The sequence below is a fragment of the Chiloscyllium punctatum genome, chromosome 17 (assembly GCF_047496795.1).
Source record: "Chiloscyllium punctatum isolate Juve2018m chromosome 17, sChiPun1.3, whole genome shotgun sequence".
In the NCBI taxonomy this organism is placed as follows: Eukaryota; Metazoa; Chordata; class Chondrichthyes; order Orectolobiformes; family Hemiscylliidae; genus Chiloscyllium; species Chiloscyllium punctatum.
Window position 1 is genome coordinate 43,703,859 of NC_092755.1, and position 17,624 is coordinate 43,721,482.

The 17,624-nt window shown below is 43.6% G+C and overlaps 1 protein-coding gene across 2 annotated transcripts in view; it reads right to left on the bottom strand.

Annotated features, from left to right (window-relative positions):
* LOC140487770 (breakpoint cluster region protein) overlaps positions 1 to 17,624 on the bottom strand; it is a 457,801-nt gene that overhangs the window by 152,601 nt on the left and 287,576 nt on the right. For both annotated transcript variants that reach the window (XM_072587008.1, XM_072587009.1), the window contains exon 9: positions 16,246 to 16,367. In XM_072587008.1, the coding sequence (XP_072443109.1) occupies positions 16,246 to 16,367 (122 nt within the window). The remainder of the gene's footprint in view (positions 1 to 16,245; positions 16,368 to 17,624) is intronic.

Sequence of the window (17,624 nt, forward strand, 5' to 3'; positions counted from 1 at the left end):
AGCCTGGATACCGTATCTGGACATGGAAGTCTTTAATGTCTGAGGAGTCGTGAATCATGCTGAACATTACGCAATCATCAGTGAACATTCCCACTTCCAATAGTATGCTAAAGGGAAATGTACTGATGAAGCTGCTGAAGATATTTGGGCCGAATACACAGCCCCAAGGAACTCCAAGAGATGCTCTAGAGCAGAGAAAGATGGGTGACTTCCATTTACCACAACCATCCACCTTAGTGCCAGGTATGACTCTGACCAGAGGAGAGTGTAAACCAATTCTCAATGACTCCATAAAACCACAAGATCACAAGACATAAGAGCAGAAATGAGACCATTCAGCCCATTGAATGGCGGAGCTGACTCAATCATGGCTGATTGGTTTTTCAAACCAATTTTCCCATTTTCATCCCATAACCTTTGATCCCAATGGCAATCAAGAACTTATCTATGTTTTAAGAATACTCAATGACCTGGCCTACACAGCCTTCTGTGGCAATGAGTTCCACAGGTTCACCACTGTCTGGAGTAAGAAGTTTCTCCTTATCTCCATTCTAAAAGATCTTCCCTTTACTCTAAGGCTGTGCCCTCAGGTCCTCATCTTTCCTGCCAACGGAAGCGCTTTTCCAATGTCCATTCTGCCAGGCATTCAGTATTTTGACAGTTTCAATCACATCCATCCCCATCCTTCTAGACTCCACCAAATCTAGTCCCAGAATCCAGAAACATTCCACATATGTTAAACGTTTCATTCCTGGCATCATTCTCGTGAACCTCCTTTGGACCTGCTCCAAGGCCAATACATCTTTCCTGGGGTATGGGGCCCAAAATTTCTACATGTATCTGACCAGAGTCTTAGAAAGTCTCAGAAGTACATCCCTGCTTTTATACTCTAGTCCTCTCAAGTTGAATGACAACATTTATTTGCCTTCCTAACTACCGACTCAACCTGCAAGTTTACCTTAAACCTGGACTAGGACTCCCAAGTCTTTTTCCACTTCTGATGTCTGAATTCTCTTCCAATTTAGAAAATAGTCCATGTCTCTATTCTTCCTAACAAAGTGCATGACCTCACACTTTCCCACATTGTATTTCATCTGTTACTTCTTTGCCCACTCTCCTAACCTGCCTAAATCTTTCTGCAGCCTCCCCACCTCCTCAATACCACCTGTCCCTCCACCTACCTTTGTACCATCTACAAACTTAGCCAGAATGCCCTCAGTTTTTTCATCCACATCATTAAAGTATAAAGTGAAAAGTTGTGGTCCCAACTTTGACCCTTGTGGAACACAACTAGTCACCGGCTTGCAGCCTAAGGACCCTTTTATCCCCACTCTCTGCCTTCTGCCAGACAGCCAAGCTTCTATCCACGCCAGTATCTTGCCTTTAACACCATGGGCCGTACCCTCAGCAGCCTCCTGTGCGGCATTTTGTCAAAGGCCTTCTAGAAATCTAGATAGATAACATCCATTGGCTCTTCTTTGACTAACCTGCTCATTTCCAGCTCAAACAATTCTAACAGATTTGTCAGGCACGACATCCTCTTGATGAAACCATACTGACTTTGCCCTATTTTACCAGACACTTCCAAGTATTCAGAAGTTTCATCCTTCACAATGGACTCCAAAGTCTTATCAACAACTGAGGTCAGGCCAATTGGCCTATAATTTCCATCTTTTGACTTGCCCCCTTCTTAAACAGGGATGTTACATTAGTGATTTTCCAGTCCTCTGGGGCCCTCCCTGACTCTAGTGAAAGATCACTACTGAAGCTTCCACTATCTCTTCAGCTATCTCCTTCAGAACACTAGGTTGTCGCTAATCTGATCTAGACAATTTATCCACTTTTACACCTTTCAGTTTTACTAGCACCTTCTCCTTGTTAATGGCCACCGTACTCATCTCTGACCCCCACGCCCCACAACTCTCATGAGGTTTTGGGAGATTACTTGAAGACTGACGCAAAGTACTTTTTCAGTTCTTCAGCCATTTCTTTGTTCTACATTACTACTTCTCCAGCATCATATTCCAGCAGCCCAATGTCCACTTCTGTCTCTCTTAGCCAGTGCACTCCGACCCTCTGACTAACACGCCTAATACTATGGGCAATTTAGCATGGCCAATTCACCTGACCTGCACATCTTTGGACTGTGGGAGGAAACCGGAGCACCCGGAGGAAACCCACACAGACACGGGGAGAATGTGCAAACTCCACACAGACAGTCGCCCGAGGCTGGAATTGAACCTGGGACCCTGGTGCTGTGAGGCTGCAGTACTAACCACTGCGCCACAGTGCTGTTGAGCCACCGCGCTGCCCGTAAAGGGTGGGGAGGGAAATATATCTCTAGTGGTGGGGTCTGATTATAGGTGGCAGAAATGGCAGAGGATAACGCGCTGTATCCAGAGATTAGTGGAGTGCAAGGTGAGGACCAGGTGGGTTCTGTCCTTGTTGCAGTTGGAGGGGTGGGGTTCAAAAGTAAAAGGTGCAGGAAGTGGAGGAGATGCACTGGAGGGCATTGTTGATCACGTGGGAGGGGAAATTGTGGTCCTTGAAACAGAAGGTCATCTGAGATGTTCTGGCGTGGAATTGCTCCTCCTGGGAGCAGATACAGTGGAGGCAGAGGAATTGGGAATAAGGAATCATGTTTTTACAGGAGTGAAGGTGGGTGGAAGGTATAGTCCAGGCAGCTACTGAAGTTGTTGGGTTTGAAATAGGCTTCTGTGTTGAGTCGGTTGCTGGGCATAGAGACAGAGAGGTCCAGGAAGGGGAGGGAGGTGTCTGAGATGATCCAGGTGAACTTAAAGCCAGGGTGGAACATGTTAGTGAAGTTGATGAACACTTTAACCTCATCGTGGAAGCACAAGGTGGTGCTGATACAGTCATCAATGTAGCGGAGGAAAAGGTGGAGGATGGTGCCGGTGTAACTGTGGAAGAGGGACTGTTCCACATATCCTACGAACAGGCAGGCATTGCTGGGGCTCATGTGGGTGCTCATGGCTAACCCTTTGGTCTGAGGGAAGTGGAAAGATTCGAAGGAGTGATTTGAGGATGAAGACCATTTCCGCCAATCTAATGAGTGTGTCAGTGGTTGGGTCGGTGGGGAGAGGAAGAAACGGAGGGCTTGGAGTCCTTCGCTAAGACGGATGGAATGTGTATAGGGACTGGGTGTCCGTGGTGAAGATGAGGCATTGGAGGCCAAGGAAATGCAAGTCATGGAGGAGGTGGAGGGCTTGAGTGGTGTCCTGAATGCATGTGGGGAGTTTCTGGACGAAGGGGCACAGGATGGTGTTGAGATATGATGAGATAACTTCAGTGAGGCTGAAACTGGGCAAGACAATAGGTCGACCAGGGCAGTCAGATTTGTGGATTTTGGGTAAGAGGTAGAACCGGGCAGTGCAGGGTTGCGGAACTGAGGTTGGCGGCTGTGGATGGGAGATCCACTGAGGTGGTGAATGGACTGGGAGATGATGGTTTGGTGATGGGAGGTGATGTGGTGGTCAAGGGGGCAGTAGGTGGTGGTGTCCGTGAGTGGTGTGCCAAACTACCACAGTGCACCCCCACCCCCATCCGTTTGCTAGTGTTATGGTGAGGTTGGGGTTGGAGTGGAGTGGAGGGCTGCAGGTTGCGAGGGTAAGAGGCTGGAGTGGATGAAGGGATGGAGAGATTGAGGTGAGTAATGACATGGCGGCAGTTGAAGTTAAAGAGGTCCAGGGAGGGGAAGAGGCCCGCACAGGTTGTACTTGTTTGTTGACTTTGTGTGGTCTATGTACAAGGTCACCCAGGCTCCTCAATTCAGCAGTATCTCTCCACTTAAGTAATGTTCTGGGAACTGAACCCATGCTGTTGCATCACACATTATTGCAAACCAACTGTCTAGCCAACTGAGCTGACCGTAATAGAAGGGAGTGAACCCAGACCCAGAGGATATTTATATCCTCCCCTCTTCTGAGCAGGAAGTTGGATAGCTATCTGGGGGGTACTATGACCATTTCTGCATCTATGGAGAGACAGGACTAGTGTTATGATCCCAACTGCTGTTACTAGTGAAAAAGTCAAATGTAGACTGAAATCTAGCTGGATAGATCATATTTTGTTTCTTGTTGGTTTAATGACATTGTCTTTCACAAATACAAAATGCTGCAGAGTTGATGTCAACAATAAAACAGTTAAATAGAATGAACCAAACTATTTATATAGCAGGTAAAATAAAGGCAAATCCTACATTATTTTACAAGTACTTTATAAATAAAAGGATAATGAAGGAAACAGTAGGGCCAATGAAGGACCACAGTGGTAACCTGCATGGAGCTAGAGGGTCGGGTTCTAAATAAATACCTTCCACTAGTGAGAGGGACAGTGTGGGTACAGAAGTCAGGAAGAAGGATTGTTATATACTTAAAGAAATTAGCATAGGTAGAATGGAGGTTCTGAATGGCCTGGCTTAGAAATACATAAATCTACAAGCCAGGTGAAATGTATCCCAGGTTTGTTGAGTGAGACAAGGGAGGAAATAGCAGGGGCACTGGCAATAGTTTTCAATTCCTTTGGCCACAGGAGACATGCCAGACAACAGCCAATGTGGTACCGTTATCAAAGAAGGAAACAAGGGATAAATCAGGAAACTACAGACCAGTTGGTCTAAACTTGGTGGTGAGGCAACTATTGGAAGCAATTCTGAGGGGCAGAATTAATCTGCACTTGGACAGGCAGGGATTAATCAAGTCAGTATAGTTTTGTTAAGGGGAGGTCATGCCCAACTAACTTGACTGAACTTTTCAAAAAGGTAACCAGGTGTGTAGATGAGGGCAACTCACACTTGAAGTTAGGCAAAGCTTTCAATGAGGTCCCGAATGGGAGACTGAATATAAAGGTAAAAGCTTATAGAATTAAAGGAGATTTGGCAAATTGGATAAGAATTATCTGGTAGGAAGCAGCCAGTGGGGTATTTTTGAGACTGGAAGCCTGCATCCAGTGGGGGTCTACAGGAGTCAGTCCTTGCTATTTATGGTGTACGTAAATGATTGAGAGACTTAATTTTACACTTGAATATTATCAATACGTTTGTGGATGATACAAAAATTGGTGGGGTAGTAAACAGTGAAGAGGACAAAATTAGATTACAGGAGGATATAGGTGGGTTGGTCAGAGACAAATAGGATTAAATCTGGCCAAGTGTGAAGTGAGGCATGGACAAGACAAACAAGGCAAGAGATTACATGATGAATGGTTAAACCATGGGGGAGTACTGAGGATCAGAGGGACCTTGTTGTGTATGCCTACTGGTCCCTGAAGATAGTGGGACAGGTAGACAAAGTGGTTAAGAAGGCATATAGGATGCCTGCCTTTATTATTTGAGGCAGAGAATTTAAGAGCAGGGAGGTGATGTAGGAACTGTATAAAAACTGTATAAAAAGTCAATAATCTACAATTACAGTATTGTGTGCAGTTCTGAAATGCACATTTTAGGAGAGCTGCGATTGCAGTGGAGAGGGTGCAGAGGTTTACAAGGATATTGACAGGGCTGGAAATTTGTTTTTAATTCACTCATGGATGTGGACCTCACTAGCTAGGCTAGAATTTTATTTTCCATCCCTAACTGCTCAGAGGATAGTTAAGAGTCAACCACATTGCTGTGGGTCTGCAGTCACATGTAGGCCAGACCAGTAGGCAGGCAGTTTCCCTCCCAAAAGAATGTTTCTTTCCATAATTAACAATGATTTCATTAGACATTTAATTATAAATTCTTTTTCAATGAATTTTGCCACCTGCTCTGGCAGGATTTGAACCCAGGTCCCCAGAACATTAGCAGAGTTTCCGGATTAACAGCACAGTGATAATACCACTGGGCCACTGCCTTCGCTAGTTCAGTTATGAAGAGAGATTCGATACACTGGGGTTATTTCCTTCAAAGCAGAAAGAGATTCAAAAGGTTTGTGATAGAATGTCTAGAATAATGAGGGACATTGGAAAGGTAGACAGGAAGGAATTTTCCCTTGGTTTTGGGATCAATGACCAGGGATCACAGATTTAAAGTAAGGAGCAAAAGGTTTAGTTGAGATGTGAGGAAATATTTGTTCATGCAGAGTGTGTGTGTGTGTGTGTGTGTGTGTGTGTGTTTGGGGGGGGGGGGGGGGTCTGGAACCCTGCCTATGACAGTAGTAGAGGCAGAGACCCTTATAATATTTAAGAAGTATTTAGATATACACTTGCAACACCAAGGGACACAAGACTATGCACTAAATGCTGAAAAACAGGATTAGAATAATTTGGTGGTTGTGTTTGACAGGTGCTGACTTGATGGACCGAACAGCCTTTCCTCGGTACTGGAGACCTCTATGGCTTTGCAAAATAACACAATTATTTTGAACCACATGGTGAAGTGCAATCCTGTTAATCCCAACACAGTTTATAGGACCCATTCTACAGAAAATTTAACTGTGGCTTCAATTCCCAGCTGGAGAAATTGAAAGCCTCTTCCTTGCGTCTTTATATAACTTTGTACAGACTTGTACAGCTTCAAATAATCCTTTAAGGATTGAATGAACAATTTCTGGTTTGGAACTTTCAAACTAATGTCTGTCCCTGTGGTGAACAATTTCCTAAATCTTCTAATTTATCTCCCTTCTTCAGGATGTGGAGGTGACACTGTTGGATTGGAGTGGACAAGGTTAAAAATCACAGAACATCAGGTTATAGCCCAACAGATGTATTTGGAAGTAGTAGTTACCTGATGAAGGAGCTGCACTCTGAAAGCTAGAACTTCCAAATAAATCTGGTGTTCTGTGATTTTTAACTCCCTTCTTCAGAAGCAACTGTTTTAAGCATTAAGCTTCAGCCAAGACTCTACAAACCTGCCCAACCCAACAAGGCATTGGTCAAGCTATGGGTGATTCCTGAAAATGAAAATAAAATAAAATTGAAGGCTAATGCATATCACTGTTCATTCCGTTCACTTGTAAAACTCTTCCATTGTAAACAAAACCCAATAATTCTGCAATAACTCTCCCTCTCATACAGTCATAGAGCTACGCAGCATGGAAAGAGACTCTGCGGTCCAATTTGTCCATGCCGACCAGATATCCTAAATTAATCTAGTACTATTTGCCAGCATTTGGCACATACTCCACTAATTTTTTTTTCATATAACCATCCAAATGCCTTTTAAATGTTGCAATTGTGCCAGCCTCCACTACTTCCTCTGGCAGCTCATTCCATAGACGCAGCACACACTGTGAAAAAGTTGCCCCTTAGGTCCTTTTTAAAATCTTTCCCTCTCACCCTAAACCTATGCCCTCTAATTTTGGACTCCCCCACTCTAGGGAAAAGACCTTGGCTATTCACCCTATCTATGCCCCTCATGGTTTTATAAACCTCTAAAAGGTCACCTCTCAGCCTCTGATGCTCAGGGAAAAAAGCCACAATTATTCAGTCTCTCCCTAGAGCTCAAATCCTCCAACCTGGCAATAGCCTTGTAAATCTTTTCTGAACCCTTTCAAGTTTCACATCATCCTTCCCATAGCAGAGTTGCATGCAGTATTCCAAAAGTGGCCTAATCAATGTCCTGTACAGCTGCAATATCACCTCCCAGCACCTATCCTCACTGCACTGACCAAAAAAGGCAAACCTACCAAACACCTTCTTCACTACCCTGCACTCCACTTTCAAGGGACTAAGAACCTGTACTCCAAGTTCCCTAATAAATAAATCAATCATCATAGCTACAGAAATATTTACAAATTAATTAAACCTTTTCTCATATTCAGAAATCTCAGGCGGCATTAGTTCAAAATACAAAATTCCTAAATACATTACACTAAAATAAATCACATCCCTACATTACACAACATACAGAAAGCCAATGATGATGTCTCCATTCTAATATTTTTCATATATTCTAACATTCACAGAATCCCTACCATGTGGAAACGGGCCATTTGGCCCAACAAGTTGTCAGATTGGTAGATATTGTTGGATTTTGGAGTATATGTCCAGAAATTGATTCTTTATTTTCTCTACTTCAGATGCTTGCAGTCAACAAAGGAAAACGATGAGGGAGTTACTGATCCTTCTCAAGTTCAAGCTTCAGTTCCAGTTTCACCATCACTGAGGATGATGTCTCCTAAAATTGAAATGGTGCACAGGCATAACATTCATCTGCACCCTTCCACACAGAGACAGTCACGTTGGTGAGGGAACAGTCTAGATTAAAGATGGGGCCAGAATCTGGAAAGTACATCACGGACATCAGCACAGAGGAAACTATACCCGAGTTCCTGACACTTCAAGCTCTGCTGGAGACCATGCAGAAGGTGAGCATCTGAACTGAGATATAAGCAACATATTAGACATGAAGACTGTGGTGCTGGAAAAACGCAGGTCAGGCAGCATCCAAGGAGCAGGAGAATTTCAAGCATAAGACCTTCATCATAAGACTTATGAGGAAAATGGGAGGGGGCTGGGGGGGAAGGTAGCTATGAATGCAATAGGTAGATAAAGTTGGGGGCGTAACTGATAGGTTGGAGAAAAGGGTGGAGCAGATTGGTGGGAAGGACGATGGACAGGTAAGACCATTCAAGAGGGCAGTGCCAAGTTGAAAGGTTGGGATTGGGATAAGGTATGGGGAGGGGAAATGGGGAAACTGGTGAAATCCACATTGATCCTGTGTGGTCTGAGGGTCCAAGATGGAAGATGAGACATTCTTCCTCCAGGCGTCGGGTGGTTAGGGTTTGACGATGGAGGAGACCCAGGACCTGCACGTCCTCGCCAGATGGGAAGGAGAGTTAAAGTGTTCGGCCACAGGGCGACAGGGTTGGTTAGTGCGGATGTCCCAGCGATATTCTCTGAAACAATCTGCAAGTTGGCACCTGCGACTGGTGACTGACTGTGTGGAGTTTGCACGTTCTCCCCGTGTCTGCGTGGGTTTCCTCCGGGTGCTCCGGTTTCCTCCCACAGTCCAAAGATGTGCAGGTCAGGTGAATTGGCCATGCTAAATTGTCCGTAGTGTTAGGTAAGGGGTAGATGTAGATGTAGGGGTATGGGTGGGTTACGCTTCGGCGGGGCGGTGTGGACTTGTTGGGCCGAAGGGCCTGTTTCCACACTGTAAGTAATCTAATCTAATCTAATCTAATCTGTCTCCACAACGTAGAGACCACATCAGGTGCAACTGATACAGTAGATGACATGTGTGGAAGTAAAGGAAAGGATGTGGAAAGATCCTTTGGGGCCTTGGACAAAGGTGTGGGTACAAGTTTTACACTTCTTGTTGTGGCAAAGGAAGGTACCAGAAAGGGAGGGTGGGTTGGTTGAGGGCGGGTGGGAGGTCGTGGACTTGACAAGGGAGTTGCGGAGGGAATGGAGTCTCCAAAATGCAGATGGGGTGGGGGGGGAAATATCTCACTGTTGGGGTTGGGTCTATTTGTAGGTTGCGGAAATGGTGGAAGATGATGTGACATATGTAGAGGTTGGTGGGGTGGAAGGTGTGGACCAGAGGAATCTTGACCTTGCTGCAATTGGAGGGGTAGGGTTCAAGGGCAGAGATGCGGTAAGTAGAGGAGATGTATCGGAGGGTATCGTCAACCAAGTGGGAGGGGAAATTGCGGTCTTTGAAGAAGGAGGCCATTTGAGATGTTCTGGAGTGGAATAGCTCCTCCTGGGAGCAGATGCGGTGGAGACGGAGGAATTGGGAATGAGGGATAGAGTTTTTATAGAAGGCAGGTGGGAGGAGATGTAGTAATATATGCCAAACACTACAATTACAGATCCCAAAAGCTGACATACTGTATGCAGACAACCTCCTGAGACATTCAAGGTGTCATTCACATTGTCCCTCTGACAGTTAGAGACAGCTATAGCATTTCTCATATAGTCAAAATTCATCACTGCATCTGGTTCCCTGCATCTCTCAGTTCTGCAGGCTGATCTGTTACATGCAGCTGCCATTGCAGTTCCTTTATCTTACTGGGCCAGCTGTGAGGGGGCTACAGCGTGGTTGCAAATGAGGGGGACTGCAGAGTTTGACCAGCTAAGTGATGACTATTGTGGGAACAGCCAGGAGGGAAATACAGTGCGGGAGCAGCCAAGAAGGTAATTCAGAGTGGAAGCAGCTGACGGGAGAGTACAGCGAGGAGCAGCCAAGTGGGAGGGAACAGCTAAGAGGGGAGCAGCTGAGTAGAGCGCATGGCGTGAGAGAAGCCAAGAGGGAGTGCAATGGGAGTGCAGAGTGGCAACAGCCTACAGGAGAATAGGATGCAGGATAATCTAAAAGGCAAGTGCAGCAAGGGACCAGCCAAGAGGGGAGAGCAGGGCAGGGGCAGCCAAGAGGCGAGTGCAGGGCAGGGGCAGCCGAGAGGCGAGGGCAGCATGGGAGCAGCCGAGACGGGAGTGCATATGGAAATGGCCGATAGGGGAGTGCAATACAAATACAGTTTCAGGTGTTGCTGTATTATGTAGAGATTCCACGCACACTTAATATGACTTTAAAATATCTGCTTCTAAACTATTTTTGCCCATAGCTGTTCACCCAAAATAATTAAAGTGTGAGTAAATACTTATTTTTTTCACAGCAGGAGTTTTTGGCTAACTAGTTCACAGCTTGGGGTGTGCAGCATGTACACAGCCAAACAGCAACTGATACTGTTGCACTCCTGCAGCAAATTCTCAGGGTGATCTTTTATCTAGGTTTTAGTTTCTGTACTATAGGGTAACTTCAAGAATAAATCTAATAACTGCGTAAATCATTCCTTCTCTGAAGGACACACACTACACTGCTCAAATATGAACCACCAGTTGCAGCTCACATTGCTAGTACTGTCAAAATTGCTTCCGTTTCAGGTCTTTTATGCCTGTGGTTTCCCAGCTCTCTCAGCTGTGTTGAACCACACTTCCTCCACTTCAAATTGAGATGGATAGGATATAGAATCTTTAACTGCACTGTAAAAATTGTTCCTACTCATACACTGGTTAGTCGATGTGCTACTACATACATCAGGATTTCCCTTCTTGTCAGTTTATAGACTCTGTTTTCTTGCTGGCTCATCTGATTTTGGATTTTTTGTGGCTGGATTATATGAAACAAACCAGAAGCAAACCATTTAAAATTTGGACAGTGGCCTAAAGGTGCAAAAACTAAATTGAGCTCATGTGTATAACGTTATATAGCACACAAACTTTGAGATAAAAACAAGAATTGCTGGAGAATTTCAGCAGCTCTGGCAACATCTGAGACAGAAAGCAGAATTAACATTATGAGTCCACTGACCCTTCTTCAAGAGGGTCTGAAGAAGTCACGGGACTTGAAACGTTAACTCTGCTTTCTCTCCACAGATGCTCCCAGACCTGCTGAGTTTTCCCAGCAATTTCTGTTTTTGTTTCGTTTTACAACTTTTGAAAAACTGTGCTATACATTTATATTTTAACATTTATATAAAGTTAACTAATATTATGATACAAATAAATGTGGGCGGCACGGTGGCACAGTGGTTAGCACTGCTGCCTCACAGCACCAGAGATCCGGGTTCAATTCCCGCCTCAGGCGACTGACTGTGTGGAGTTTGCACATTCTCCCCGTGTCTGCGTGGGTTTCCTCCGGATGCTCCGGTTTCCTCCCACAGTCCAAAGATGTGCAGGTCAGGAGGTCAGGTGCAGGTCAGGTGCCAATTCAGGTGAATTGGCCATGCTAAATTGCCTGTAGTGTTAGGTAAGGGGTAGATGTAGGGGTATGGGTGGGTTGCGCTTCGGCGGGGCGGTGAGGACTTGTTGGGCCGAAGGGCCTGTTTCCACACTAAGTAATCTAATCTAATCTAAATAAATCCTTCCTAAAGGAAGGAGCCTTTAATTCCCAGAATATTATCTTTTTCACATTTTTTGTCTAAAAGAAGAAACAGATTATTCTGGATTAGAGTGGTGCTGGAAAAGCACAGCAGTTCAGGCAGTATCCGAGGAGCAGGGATTTTCCAGCACCACTAATCCAGAATCTGGTTTCCAGCATCTGCAGTCATTGTTTTTACCTAGGTAACACCTAGTAAAATGACCCTGCTTGTGGTAATGGTCTTTCTCACAGCATGATCATTAATAAATAGTATAGTAAATAGCTGTTTTTGTTTCAGATTTAGAATAATGTTGAAAAGTACATTTTACACAGAACATATTGTTGATTCTTTTCAGCTTGCACTCATCAGGGCATTTCACAAGGATATAGATTCTAAGTTTCTCCAATCTATCCATGTCATTGAAGTCCTTCATCCTGGAAACAGACTTCTAAATCTACAACTACCTTCTTTTTAATAGTAACCAATGGTCAGTTATAGTTTTATCTATCATTGATGCCAAATTTATCTGAGACAGAGTCATTCTTACCTTCTCCCAGTTAATTATTTTTGATCTTCTCCTTTTGCATCACTGACCTAAACCTTATGGTACTACAATCACTGTCACCTAAATGCTACTCTAATTATATTTGATCCTTGAGACACTGTTCCCAAACCAAACAATATCTACTTCCTCACTGACTGGAAAAAAAACTTGAATTTAGAAAAGTTTCCCAACACTCCAGACACTGTTTTCCCTTCTCTGCTCCTTACACGATCATCCCAGCATATGACAAAAGCCCTCTATTGTAATGATACAATTTCTTTTTTTTACCTCTGTCAGTTCCTGTACACCTTTCACGCTTTCTGATGACATATAAAATACACCAGGTAATGCAACAGTACCTTAGTTCTAGCGTCTCTCAGCTCTAACCATGATTCCTATGGGACTATCCCTCTCTCCAGTATAGAGTGGTGTTGGAAAAGCACAGCAGGTCAGGCAGCATCCGAGGAGCAGGTAAATCAACATTTTGGGAAAAACCCCTTATCAGGAATCAGGCTTTTGCCTGAAACATCGATTTCCCCCCTCCTCAGATGCTGCCTGACCTGCTGTGCGATTCCAGCACACTCCAATCTTGACTCTAATCTCCAGCATCTGCAGTACCCACTTTTGCCTCTCCCCAGTATGGCAACTTGCTCCTTTATTAATGCTGCTACCCCGCTAACTTATTTTCCTTTACAAATTAATTTCAAGTGCCTTAGGTTTCAGTTATAATGGCATCATATTTTTGCATGGCTATCTGTGCTTGTAGCTCATCAACCTTATTTACCATAGTCCATGTGCTCATGTACATGCACCAGAAATTAATTTCAACATTGCTGAGTTTCCTTTTACTCTAATTCCATCTAACAGTTAACTAATTCTCACCTCAGTGATATTGGTCTTTCCCTGCTTTTGTACACCCTTGGTATATATCGGTTCCAACACCCTTCCTCTGGCCAAATTAAACGCTCATAAAACCCTCAAAAACAAACTGCTCCACAAGGGCATTCGTCCCAGGTCAGTTCAGGCATAACACTTTGGGCCTGTCCTGGCCTCAAAGATCTAAAACTCTCCCTCCAGCACACATTCATCTCTATTATCTTCCTATTTCCATACACACTCACAAAAAGCAATGGGAGTAATTTGGAAACCACTACTTTTCAGGTCCTGTTTTGCTAATTTATTCCTAGGTTGTGATGGACAAAATTAAACAGGAGGTGGAAGGTCCACAAACATCACATCCTAAACAATGGTACATGATGGAGGGCTGGAGGGGAGCCAGCAGCAGCACACCTCAGTGCAAAAGACAAGAGTGAAGTACTTAGAGCCATCTTCAGCCAGAAGTGCCAAGCTAATTAGTCAATGTGGCCTCCTACCAAAGCACCCAGCATCACAGATGTCAATCCTATTCAGAAGAAACAGGTGAAGACACCAGATACTGTAAATGCTATAGGTCTTGACAATATTCCAACAATAGCACTGAAGATTGTGCTCAAGATCTAGCCACACTCTTGGCTAAGCTCTTCCAGTACAGCTACAACACTAGCATCTATCCTGATGGAAAGGATCATCGTCATTGTATCAAGTGGCATTTGTAAAGTAATAATCTGCTGAGTGACACTCAGTTTGGGGTCTACCAGGGCTACTTGGCTGCTGAGTTCATCATAGCTATTGTCCAAACATGGACAAAAATGCTGAACTCAGAAGTGAAGTAAGAATGATTACCCTTGACAGCAAGGCAGCATTCAACACCCTTGACTATCACACAAGGATGGCAACACACCATTCTAAATTCATACATACGGCCAAAAATAGTTGTCTCTTTCTGTAATTATAGAATCTGCAAACATTACTATTTTCTTCATCTTCCTCCCAGCTATTCCTGTATAACTGAGACAGCTGTGGTATAGTGGATATGGTTCTGCATATACCTCCCAGAAAAAAACGCCATTCTCACCAGTATTCAAAACAGAATACTACTTAAAGAGTACAATGTACTCAGGGGTCCTATAGAACCGCCTCTTCCTCCATGAGTGTTTGGAAGTCAACTATTCCCACTCTGACTTCATATTCTAAACTGTAGGGTGACCAGATGCAGAAACATTAACCACAAAATTCTCAGCCTCAGATATAGAGACGCACAGTACTCTCAAGGTCTGAAACCTGATGTGGGAACTGCTTCAGCACACAAGTGTACCTTGCAGTTCCACATGGATCAGGGAGTGCACAGCACAGAACTGGAAGTTGCCACCCAGGTTGACAGTGCTGTTAAAAAGGCATACAATAGGTTAGGTCTAACTGGTAGAGGGATTGAGTTCCGGAACCGTAATGTCATGCTGCAACTATACAAAACACTAACTAGTGCGGCCGTACTTGGAATGCTGTGTACAGGTCTGGTCGCCCCATTACAGGAAGGTTATAGAAGCATTGGAAAAGGTGCGGAGCAGATTTGCCAGGATATTGCCTGGTCTGGAGGGAAGGTCTTATGAGGAAAGGCTGAGAGACTTGGGTCTGTTCTCATTGGAAAGAAAAAGGCTAAGAGGAGATTTGATAGAGACATAAAAGATGATCAGTTGATTAGATTGGGTACACTGTAGAAGTCTTTTTCCTTGGATGATGACGTCAGCTTGTACGTGGGAGCATAGTTACAAATTGAGGGATGATAGATTTAAGACAGGTATCAGAGGCCGGTACTTTACTCAGAGAGTAGTAAGGGCGTGGAATGTCCTGCCTGCCAATTTGGCTAACTCAGCCAAATTAGGGGGATTTAAACAATCCTTGGATAAGCACATGGATGATGATGGGATAGTGTTGGGGGATGGACTTAGATTAGTTCACAGGTCGGCGCAACCTCGAGGACTGAAGGGCCTGTTCTGCGCTGTATTCTTCTATGCCCTGCTACGTATCTATTTATTAAATTACTATCTGACTTACTAGAAAGAAGTTAAATGACAAATGAATTGAGACATCATTCAGCAGCTTCCCTTGTGCTGACGTCACCTTATATTATATCATGTTTGCTTAAGTCTTTATATCTGTATTTACAAAATAGTGCAGGATGGTCTTGACTCAATCTCTGCTGTGTACTCAGTTTACCAGTAAATTGTAGGGTGCTACAATTAGCTCAAAGTGAGGGAAATGTGTACATGGCCTGTTGGGTAAAATTATTCCAAAGTACAAGTGGTCAAAGTGCTCTCACTAACCAAACTCATGCAGGAAGAATGCTCAGTTTAGTGAGAAACTATGAGCTGCAAACAGCAGTGGAATCAAATCTAGCACCTTCAAGAGAGAGGCACGGTGGTTCAGTGGTTCACACTACTGCCTCACAGTGCCACAGACCCATATTCGATACCAGCCTCAGACAACTGTCTGTGTGGAGTTTGTACATTCTCTCTGTCTGCGTGGGTTTCCTCCAGGTGCTCCGGTTTCTCCCACAATCCAAAGATGAACAGGTTAGGTGAATTAGCCATGGGAAATTAACCATAGTGTTCAGGGATGTGTAGGTTAGGTGCATTAGTCAGGGATAAATGTAGAGCAATTGGGTATGGGGAATGGGTCTGGGTGGGTTACTCTTCGGAGTGTCGGTGTGCACTTGTTGGGCCAAATGGCCTGTTCCCACACTGTAGGGATTCTATGATCTTCTACGAAAACTGCCAGGAGAGAGTGTAAGTAAATATGAATGCAGGACCTCAGAAACATCCTGCATTTTTCAGGCTTATGATATGAGGACAACATCATATATTTCATAAATATGCACTCTATATCTTTCATGCAGAAATTACACTATTTTTAAAGCCAGTAATATTTTAGTCCAATTAGTGACATCACACATCAACACAAAATTTAAGACAATATAGTTTCATTAACTATTAAAAATGCACCACTATCTTCACCTCTTACCCAGCTACTTGTTTCTTCATCTTTGCACAAAGAAAAAGATCAGTGAAGAGGAACACATGTCGAAGTTTCCTAGCTCCTTCCACAAGTTCGACCAGAAAGCTGTCCTTTATTAGTTGCCGATGCTGCAAAAATCAGAAGGAAAACATTTTCTTTTCTAATTTTTACTTTGGGTTGATTAATGATTCTACTGTTTGAATAAATTAATGCGTTAATTTTACTTGTGAAGCATTTATCTGTACTTGGGAGTGTTTTTTTAAAAATCACATAATAAATTTGGCAGAAATAACATCTTCTTAGTAAAATTCTGAAGATATCCAATAATCAGAAGTATATCCCAAAAAGTTGCTATCTAGTGAGATCAGTTTTTCCATTGGTTTAGCAGAAATCCAGCAGGATCTGCATTTAAAACAATATTAGGAAGAGAAACCTCTCATGTTTTCTGTTGAAAGAAGGTGTAGAAGAAAGCAGGAAAGAATAGCCCTATCCTGTTGATACCAATTTGATCCAGACTGGCTATCCAATTTCTCAATAGTTACAGGCATGTTGTAGTCTGGGCGTTATGGATAGTGATGACAGAGGTGCCAATTTTCTTTCCAAATTTTAATGACAAGAAATCTGCCCTGCTCTTATAAACTATCATTAACACATGTTAGAAAGATTTACAAGTTGATACTCAACCTAATTGACATTGTCATAAACACACCTTTCTAGGCCATCAAGTCCTGGCATGGAATGTGAAACCAGAGATTTCAGCTCAGAGGTAGGGATGTTTCCCATTGGACCATGAGATCCCGCTGATGAGAAACTAGCTAACACTAATACAGTATGTCATCGAAACCACACAGTGATCATGGTATAAAAGGAGGCCATTCAAGCTATTCAGTCAGTGCCATATCCCTGTAGAACAATCAGTCGCATTTCTCTACTCTAACCATGCTCTTTCTTTGAAGATCTGCAGTCTTATTTTCAGGAATGAGAATGGCTGAGGACAAAAGGCCATTCAGCCTGGTGAGTCTGCTCCACCATTCAATGCAATAACTGCTGATATCTATTCAATGTTACTTTCCCATGTTACCACCAAATTCCCTGATGTATCTAGTCTTCAGAGATCTGTCAATCTCAGTCTTGAACATAATGGTGGAGCTTTCACGGTCTTCTGTGGTAGAAAGACTCTTTCAAAGAAGGAATTGCACCTCAACCTCTAAGGTGTACCCCTTATTCTAGATGCACGAGCCATGAGAAATAACCAAACCACATCTAGCCTGACACAGACTAAGAATTTTGAAGGTTTCAATGAATCACCTCTGATTCTTCCAAATACTCACACTAAGGTTCTATATAACTGCGGCTAGAGTTATTGAATCAAAATTCCCTCTGAT